This window comes from Emys orbicularis, chromosome 2, assembly GCF_028017835.1.
Source record: "Emys orbicularis isolate rEmyOrb1 chromosome 2, rEmyOrb1.hap1, whole genome shotgun sequence".
Taxonomy (NCBI): domain Eukaryota; kingdom Metazoa; phylum Chordata; order Testudines; family Emydidae; genus Emys; species Emys orbicularis.
Genome location: NC_088684.1, coordinates 65,180,970 through 65,190,898, shown reverse-complemented (window position 1 = coordinate 65,190,898; position 9,929 = coordinate 65,180,970). Strand labels below are relative to the sequence as shown.

At 45.3% G+C, this 9,929-nt stretch overlaps 1 protein-coding gene across 1 annotated transcript in view; it reads right to left on the bottom strand.

Moving 5' to 3' along the window:
• Window positions 1-442: 442 nt before the first annotated feature.
• The window catches only part of ASPH (aspartate beta-hydroxylase), a 210,016-nt gene continuing 200,529 nt past the window's right edge, over window positions 443-9,929 (bottom strand). Inside the window, exon 28 of the mRNA XM_065400175.1 lies at window positions 443-593. Within this exon, the coding sequence (XP_065256247.1) occupies window positions 443-593 (151 nt within the window). The remainder of the gene's footprint in view (window positions 594-9,929) is intronic.

Sequence of the window (9,929 nt, the reverse complement as noted above, 5' to 3'; positions counted from 1 at the left end):
TGCATATCTAATGTATACATGTCATTACCAGGTAGCAGTGCACGTACAAATCAGATATTTGTGCATTAACCAGGCCAATAAGGTGACTAACTGACCTTGTGCATATGTACGTCTGTGGTACTGGTACACATAATATAGACATGTCACAAACATTTGCACATTCCTCATTTTGAAAATTTGGCCTTATAGCTCTTTGGCTGACAAGAGTATTATTGTACTTGCAGCCTACAAGCAAATCTATCAGATCAGTGCCATTTCAGTATGAAACAGAATGGAACATTTGTAGGTAAGTCCATAGTAATTGTGGAACATTTTTTTCACATCTTCTAGCCCCTAGAAGGCTGACATTTTCCACACGGCCAGCCAAATTAATGTTGCGTATTTATATTAGCAGACTCCAACAGATTAAACCTCATCCGTTTCTTACATCAGAAATGACCTCTTAAATGGCAGGAAGGGTGCGTCTCTGTTGGGGTGTTAACTCAGGGTGCCACACATCCACAATGAATATCAGCCGATAACTGTCAGCATCCTGCCACACTTCATGCTCGAAAGAGTCATCGAAGATAAGAACCTTCCCTTCTTTCCAGGTTCTGTAATAGAAAAGAACATCCTTTATTATTGCTTTTGGGGCACCCAATATGGGTACTTATCTGGGCAGGTATTTGTTCTGGAGATGCTCTTCTGTATATAGAGAAGGTATAATCAGCATGTTTTGCCATAAGTAATCTAGTACTTAATAAAGAGAAATGAGATGTCTGTATCAGAGCTCTGAATGAAATAAACTATAGAAAGTTCAGTTTGATGTAGTTCCATTCACTGAGTTATACTATTATGTTCTCTCTCTTTGTATGCATACAGGAATATACACTATATATATAAAGGGATCTGAGTCTAGGAGGCATTGACTATCCACCATTCTCAATTATCTGGATACTTTAAATCAAGCTCCCCCCGCCCTTTTTAGACATGTACTATATTAGAGAATAATTGAAAGATGAGCAATAGCCAGCAACATGGTTTTAAAATAAACAAATCATGTCAAAAAAACTGGATTAAAAATAACAGAATTACAAAATTAAATCCTGGTTCATACTTAACGTCAAGAATGTGAGTAGACTCACTGCATAAATCTTTGCAGGATAGGAGCCTAAGAGCGTGTCTACAGGGGAAAGCTGCACTAGTGTAGTTTATTTTGGTATAATTATGCTGATATAACTAAATCAAAAGTGAGTCCATGCTACAGTAGAACCTCTGTTTTACACATTGGGAATCGAGGAGTTCATAACATCAAAAAAGCATAAAATGGAACATTTCAAAATGATAGTAGGTCTGGTGCATACATTGCAGCACTGTACGCACTGCAGCACTTTCTTCTTGTCCTTCCAGCCACTGCAAAGTGATTTCCAATGCCCTGAAAGCATTGGAACGTGAAGGGATGACAGCTTGTTCTTCACTGACATCACTTTCATTATGTGATTTTTTTCCCCCCAATCGGGAACAATGGTTCATTTAACTGGTCATTTTTAAGACTGGTGTTCATAAAACCGTGGTTCTACTGTACTTTGCTTGCTAAGCGCTGCTTCCATGGAGTGTGACACCATATGGACACAAACACATAGCACTCTGAGTGGGTATTCCAGGGTGCTAAGCACTGCTAGACAGGAAAAGTAAAGTTATTCCAGTGCAATTTTCTCTTGTAGACATGGCCTTAGGCAGGGAACACAGTAAATATTCCATATTTTTTATTTTAGTGCAAAAAATTGATAGACTCTCACAAACCATAATACGTACAATTCATTCAAACAGGTCTGTGTATGAGCAGTCACATTCTTTAACAACAATCTGAAGAACAAAACTTAAAAGACAATGGTGAGAAGCAATGTATCAGAAGCAGAGGTATCTAATCGGTTGGAAGGATCAGAGTTAGGTTCAGTTTTCACATTTTCATTAATGACTTTGAAAAGGGGTTTAACAGCATGTTAATTAAGGTCTCGATATTGCAAAGACAATGGGACACCTGAGTGAGGATAATGGTCCATGAGTGTGCATCACTTTGCAAGAGGAGAGCCTGAATTCTGAGGTGCTGAATTAAGTATTGCAAGTGAGGACAGAGAAATAATACAAAGGGAGATAAAGAGATTAAAACATGGACAGGAAATAAAATGAGGTTCAGCTTTAAAGAATGCAGCCTAAATACATCTTGGTAAAAATACACTGAGGCATAGCTAGACAATGGGAAGGAGAAAGCTGGACAGCAGTAATGCTGAGGGAGACGTATTATGAGAGCACACAGCAAACTTGGTATGACTTTGCACTGTCATACAGGATTTAAGAAGGCTAATGCGATTTTCAGCTGCATATGCAAAGGTATCACTTCCTGGAGGCAGGAGGTGATAGTCTCTTCTCCAGGCATCTCTGATGCGACTGTACTTTGGATACTGCACGGAGCTGTGGGCACCTCATTGCCAGAAAGACTTAGAAAACTAGACAAAATTCTGAGTAGAATAACAAAACTGACTAAGCCATAGGGATTGACATAGTAGGAGAGAGAGAAAAAACGGTGGCCAAGAGTTTCAAAAGTAAGCAGTGATTTTGGATGCTTTAATTTTGGGTGACCAACTTGGGTCACTTTAAAGAGGCTTGATCTTCTGAGGGTGCTCAGCATTTTCTGAAAATCAGGCCCCTTTTAAGGTGTTTCAAGTTGGGCACCCAAAATCACAAGTCACTTTAGAAAATCTTGGCCTACCAGTCTTTGTTAAGTAAGGACATGTGTCAAGGCTGATTCCCCACTCAGATAAATGCAGATTTAAAACATTGCATGTAAATGCTTCTTTTCAATAAGGCTGAGCTATTCTAAATTTACACCCGTTTTAAGCAATACACTCCTTTATTCTTATACCAGTTTTACACCAATATTACTCCAATGAAGTCAAAGGAGTTACACACCGATATAAGAGAGTGAAAAATAGGACTTATGGGGGTTTTTTTGGTTCTGTTATTGTTTGTTTTTTAACTTTGGCCTGAAAAGCACTTCACTAGTTAATCTGAGCTCTGATCAGGAGGAAAAAACCATCAAAACATCCAAATGAAATGCCACCAAAGGAATAAGGATCAATCATTTGCATCATAGTGAGATGGACTGTCCCACACAACGAAGAGAAAGACGACTCAAAGTTGTCAGAGCCATTATCTTCCATTTGGCTCCACTACAAGACCCACCATTTGCACCTTGCCAAGTCCACTTACAATAAGTGGATTCTGGTTTGTTTGGGTTTTTTTTAATTGCTCTTAATGTGTTATAAGTAGGGCCCGACCAAATTCACGGCCATGAAAAACGCAACATGGACCCTGAAATCTGGTTTCCTCCTGGATTTCACCGGGGAGACCAGTGTTTCTCAAACTGGGGGTTGCAAGGTTATTTTAGGGGAGTCACAGTATTGCCACCCTTACTTCTGTGCTGCTTTCAGAGCTGGGTGGCCAGAGAGTGGCAGCTGTTGGGTAGGTACCCAGCTCTGAAGGCAGCGCTCCGCCAGTAGCGGCGCAGAAGTAAGGGTGGCAATACCATAACCATGCCACCCTTTCTTCTGCACTGCTGCCTTCAGAAGTGGGTGGCTGGAGAGTGGCGGCTGCTGAACAAAGGCCAAGCTCTGCGGGCAGCAGCGCAGAAGTAAGGGTGACAATACCATAACATGCCATCCTTACTTTTGCGCTGCTGCTGGCAGCAGCTCTGCCTTCAGAGTTGGGCTCCCAGCCAGCAGCTGACGATTTCCAGCTGCCCAGCTCTGAAGGCAGTGCCGCCGCCAGCAGCAACGCAGAAGTAAGGGTAGCAGTACCCTACAATAACCTTGCAACCCCGCCCCCGCACAACTCCTTTTCGGGTCAGGACCACTACAATTATAACACCGTGAAATTTCAGATTTAAATATCTTAAATCATGACATTTATTATTTTTAAAATCTTATGACCGTGAAATTGACCAAAATGGACCATGAATTTGGTAGGGTCCTAGTTCTAAATAGCAGGTTAGGGTTTTGGGGTTTTTTGGGCAGGGTTCTTCCATTTTTTGTTTTTCATCCTCACTTGGTCTCTGCAGTGTGCACATGCACACAGTTCTGGGAAGGAGCTTAAAAAGACTTTAAAAAACCTTCCTTGGTTGGCCCCTGAGCAATTGTGTTTATGAACAGGTGATTAAGATAAGAAAGGGCTGTTAGGATGTTTCCTAAAGTTAAATGATCTATTCCAAACTTGTGATCTGCAAAAAACTGAGTAGCCTAAATGACAGAAAGTAATTGAAGATTTTTCTACAATTGTTGGATTCAAGAAGTGGTAACAAAGTTACTAATATCTTTCTTTGAGAAGATAACTGATTTTTTAGACAAAGGAAATGCAGTAGAACTAATCTACTGGATGTCAGTAAGGCATTTGATACAGTTCCACATGAGAAATTATTAGTTAAATTGGAGAAGATGGGGATTAATATGAGAACTGAAAGGTAGATAAGAAACTGGTTGAAGGGGAGACTAAAATGGGTCATATTGAAAGGTGGACTGTTAGGCTAGGGGGATGTTACTACTAGTGGAGTTCCTTAGGGATCAGTCTTGGGTCCAATCTTATTTAACATTTTTATTACTGACCTTGGCACAAAAAGTGGGTGTGCACTAATAAAATTTGCAAATGACACAAAGTTGGGAGGTATTGCCAATATGGAGGAAGACCAGGATATCATACAAGAATTTCTGGATGACCTTGTAAACTGGAATGATAGACATGGGATGATATTTAATAGTGCAAAGTGAAAGGTCATGCGTTTAGGGACTAAACAAGAATTCTTGATATAAGCTGGGGACTTATCAGTTGGAAGTGACAGAGAGGAGGAGAAAGACCTGGGTGTATTTGTTGATCACAGGAGGGTGACTATGAGCCATCAGTGTGATGTGACCCTGAAAAAGGCTAACACCAAGGTCCTTGGGTGTCTCAGGCAAGGTAATTCCAGTAGAGACAGGGAAGTGTTAGTACCATTATACAGTGCACTGGTGAGACCTCATCTGGAATACTGTGTGCAGTTCTGGCCTCCCATGAATGGGCGCAGATTCTGAGCGTGGATGCTCTGGGGCTCAAGCACCCACGGGAAAAAAAATAATGGGTGCTCAACACCCAGGAGCCAGAGCTTGAGTATGGAATGTGATGAGTTCTGTGCTGCTAACAACTTCTGCCCTTGGGTCAGGGAGTTTGTTTATAAACAGAGGCAGGGTGAATAAGATAACAAAAGGCTTGTCATTATATTAAATTAAGGATCATTAGATGATCCTGAAAGCATTGCCAAGCACTCCAGTTAAAAGATAGGAAACAAAGGGTAGGAATAAATGGTCCATTTTCAGAACAGAGAGAAGTAAATAGTGGTGTCCACTGAGGGGCTTATACTGGTCTGGGACCAGTGCAACATATTCATAAATTATCTTCAAAAAGGGTATATAGTGAGGTGGGAAAGTTTGCAGATGATACAAAATTACTCAAGATAGTTAAGTCCAAACCAGACTGCAAAGAGTTACAAAGGGATCTCACAAAACTGGATGACTTGGCAACAAAATAGCAGATGAAATTCAATGTTAAATGCAAAATAATGCACATGGCAAAATATAATCCCAACTATACATACAAAATGATGATGCCTAAATTAGCTGTTACACTTCAAGAAAGAGATCTTGGAGTCATTTGCAGTATAAGAATCCTTCTCACCAGGGGCGGCTCTATGTATTTTGCTGCCCCAAGCACGGCAGTCAGGCGGCTTTTGGTGGCATGCCTGCGGGAGGTCCGCCAGTCCCGCGGATTCGGCGTACCCACTGCTGAATTGCCACCGAAACCGCGGGACCGGCGGACCTCCCGCAGGCATGCCGCCGAAGGCAGCCTGACTGCCGTCCTCACGGCAACCGGCACGCCGCCCCCCGTGGCTTGCCGCCCCAGGCACGCGCTTGCTGCGCTGGTGCCTGGAGCCGCCCCTGCTTCTCACTGTGCCTGTATCATCCTGAACTCATTCTCCAGCTTCAGAAGACTTAAAAATTATCTCCAGTCATCAATGAGACAGACGCAACTGAATAATGTAACTGTCCTTAACATGCATCAAAACAATACCCAGGAACCGAGATTGCTGACAGTTTCATCCAGAAAGCTACAGTAAAACAATGTCTTTAAACTGAGACGTTAGTGAAGACCGCTTGTGATTGCAATGATTTTAATATGCTGTAATTCATGATAATGTAATTATGTAGTTCATAACAACTGAATCATTATTAAAATAGTAAATATAGCAATGATAGTCACATTCAATAAATAGAATATGAAAGAAATGTATAAATATGATGAAAATCGCTTTCCCCCAAAAACTGGCAGAATGCCCCCCCAAACACACACACCTCTTCAAAAGCACTCACCAGCAAAAACAAAAATCAGCGCCTATGTGTTCTGACTTTAGTAAGAGTACGTGAGTAAGAATATACATTACAATTTTAAACCTAACCGGTTTCCCTTAAGTGACTTGCCACAAGATGTCAGAACATGTTATATTAGAGCTGAGTGGGTCTAATATTTATTTAATTTTCTTTCTTGATATAGAAATTAGATACAATGCTCCTCTCAGATAATTTCTAAGTTATTATCTGCAAAACTTTTTTTTAGAGTTTTCAATTGCCTAAGTAGCTGCTGGAATCATGGTTAAAGTTGCCCCCCACGCACCCCCAAAATCTGAAATGGTGCCCCTGTAGGCCAGCACAGAATTTGCCTCCTCTCCCCGCCCCTGCCATGTGCAGCCCCTCCCGCCCAAAATAGAGAAATCAAAAACTATGCCTCCGGTGGTGATGGGGCTGTGGGGCGGGGGAGGGGGCAGGGCCGGCTCTAACTTTTTTGCTGCCCCAAGCAGCAAAAAAAAGCGCCGCCCCCCCCCCCCCCCCCCGCTGAGCGCCGCGCCCCGCCGAGCGCCGCCGGAGCCCCCCCCCGCCGAGCGCCGCCGGAACCCCCCCCCCTCCGCCGAGCGCCGCGCCACCGGAGCGCCCCCCCCCCGAATGCCGCGCCGCACTCCCCCTGCCGCCCCTTACCAGGTGCCGCCCCAAGCATGTGCTTGGGTGCCTGGGGTGCCTGGAGCCGGCCCTGGGAGGGGGTGTTGTTGGTAGGAGGACGATGCCTCCAAAATGGGTTGGCTTGTGCTTTGTGCTTGATTGTTGGCAGGGGGCGGTGCCTCTGAAATGAATTTGGCTTGTTCTGGGCTTGCTATGAAAGGCAGTGTGCAGCTTTGTTATCTTGTCAGATTTGGCAACGCCAGGAAGGATTTCTATATCATTTGCTCAGAAGAGAGCTCTACTATAACCTGTTTTAGATGAGAAGGTTTTACCCTGGCTTTGTGGAAGGGACATATTTCACTCCCATTACAAATCACTATTACAATCCTTGACATAAAGTCATTTTATTTTGATACTGAAACATCATTTACCACCACTATTCAGCATCTTTATGCTACTGCTTTTAGAACACCAAAAAAAGGCCTGGATTGTTCCCCACACCCTAAGGCCTTGGCTACACTGGCCGATGTACAGCGCTGTGAGTTAAACCTGACTTCGTGCAGCTGAGTAGGGAAAGCGCTGCACTCTGTCCACACTGACAGCTGCCCAGCGCACTGTCGTGGCCACTTTTGCGGCAATTGCAGCGCTGTTGGGAGCAGTGCATTATGGGCAGCTATCCCACAGAGCACCTTTTCCCATTCTGGCGCCGTGGGTTGTGGGAAGGGGGCGTGGGTGCGGGGAATTCTAGGTCCTGTCCCAATGCCCCGTGATGCATCGCTTCGCATCCCAGAAATCCCTTTGTTTCCGTCCACCTTTGGCGCCATCTTTCAACGGTTTCAGAGTGCAGCGCGATCTGTCTGCGGGAAATGGAGTCCAAACTGCTGAGGCGTATGCTGACGAGTCTCGCCAGCACGTCACGTTTGGCTGTCGAACTATTCCTTAAGATCCAAAGTGACAGTGAGAGTGAGGGTGAGGAGTCCGACGATGCTATCGAGCCGCGTAACGCGTACGATACGAAATTGCTTGTGGCATTCACGGACATGCTCAGCACCGTGGAACGCCGCTTTTGGGCTCGGGAAACAAGCACTGAGTGGTGGGATCACATCGTCATGGAAGTCTGGGATGACGAGCAGTGGCTGCAGAACTTTTGGATGAGAAAAGCCACTTTCATGGGACTGTGTGAGGAGCTTGCCCCCACCCTGCGGCGCAAGGACACGAGATTGAGAGCTGCCCTGCCAGTGGAGAAGCGGGTGGCTATTGCAGTCTGGAAGCTGGCAACTCCAGACAGCTACCGGTCGGTCGCAAACCAGTTTGGAGTGGGAAAGTCGACCGTTGGAATCGTGTTGATGCAAGTTTGCAAGGCCATTAATCGCATCCTACTCAGAAGAACCGTGACTCTGGGTAACATGCAGGAAATAGTGGATGGCTTTGCACAAATGGGGTTCCCTAACTGTGGAGGGGCGATAGATGGGACGCACATTCCTATTCTGGCACCACCCCACCTAGGATCCGAGTACGTTAATCGGAAGGGGTATTTCTCTATGGTTCTCCAGGCGCTTGTGGATCACCGTGGGCGTTTCATTGACATTAACACAGGCTGGCCCGGAAAGGTGCATGACGCACGCATCTTTCAGAACACTTGGCTGTTCAGGAAGATGCAGGCCGGGACTTTTTTCCCAGAGCGGAAGATCATGGTAGGGGAAGTTGAAATGCCCATTGTGATCCTTGGAGATCCCGCTTACCCGTTAATGCCGTGGCTCATGAAACCCTACACAGGGAGACTTGACAGCAGCAAGGAACGGTTCAACTACAGGCTGAGCCGGTGCCGAATGACTGTGGAGTGTGCCTTTGGCCGTTTAAAGGGCCACTGGCGATCTCTGTATGGGAAGCTGGACTTGGCTGAAAACAGCATTCCCACGGTTATATCTGCGTGCTGTGCCCTCCATAATATTTGTGAAGGGAAGGGTGAAAGCTTCACTCAGGCATGGACCTCCGAGGTTCAACACCTGGAGGCTGAATTTGCACAGCGAGAGAGCAGGGCTATTACAGGGGGCCAGCGCGGGGCTGAAAGGATTAGGGATGCCTTGAGGGAGCAATTTGAGGCTGAAAACCAGCAGTGATATCTGGTGCCCTGCACAGGAGTGAAGTGCAGTAGTTCCAATCTTTAGGAATCAGTGTCTGCTTAGCAGACAAGCAGACTTGCAGTGCCTGTTTAGTTCCTGGGCTAAGGAGTCTTTTACTTTATGCAATAATAAAGAATGTTTTCAAAGCCAAAACATCCATTTATTGAAAAGAAAAAAAAATTATTTATTGAAAAGAAACAAGGGGGTGGAGTGGGGAACGGTACAATCACAGATTCGCATATGTCCTGTCTGGTGTGCTGTGCAGTGAGTGCTGCACTTCAGGATAGCTATACTGCATGGTGATGGGGGTTGAGTGCAGAGGGTAAGGGTCGTGGTTTTCAGGGCTGGGTGGTGAAGATACTGGTGTTGGAGGCAGTGGGTGGCGTGAAGAACACGGAAGTTGGGGAAAGTGGGTTGGAGGTGACAGTGGGGCACAACGGAAAGAGTTTTGGAACAAGGGCTGTAGGGGGGTGGCGTTTGCGGTACTGCTCCTCTTTCTGCATGGCTACCAGCTCCTGGATAGCATCTGCTTGGCGCTCCAGGATGCTTATGAGCCTATCAGTGCTTTGCCGCCGGTGCGCTGCATTTTCCTGGCGGATCCTGCTTTCTCTCTCCCTCCAGTCCTGTGCTTTCTCATTCTCTTTAATAGATTGCCGCATCACTTCTTGCAGCATGTCTTCTTTGCTTTTTCGCGGTCTCTTCCTGAGTCTTTGCAGTCTCTGAGCAGGCGATAAGAGGGATGGCTGAGGTCTCA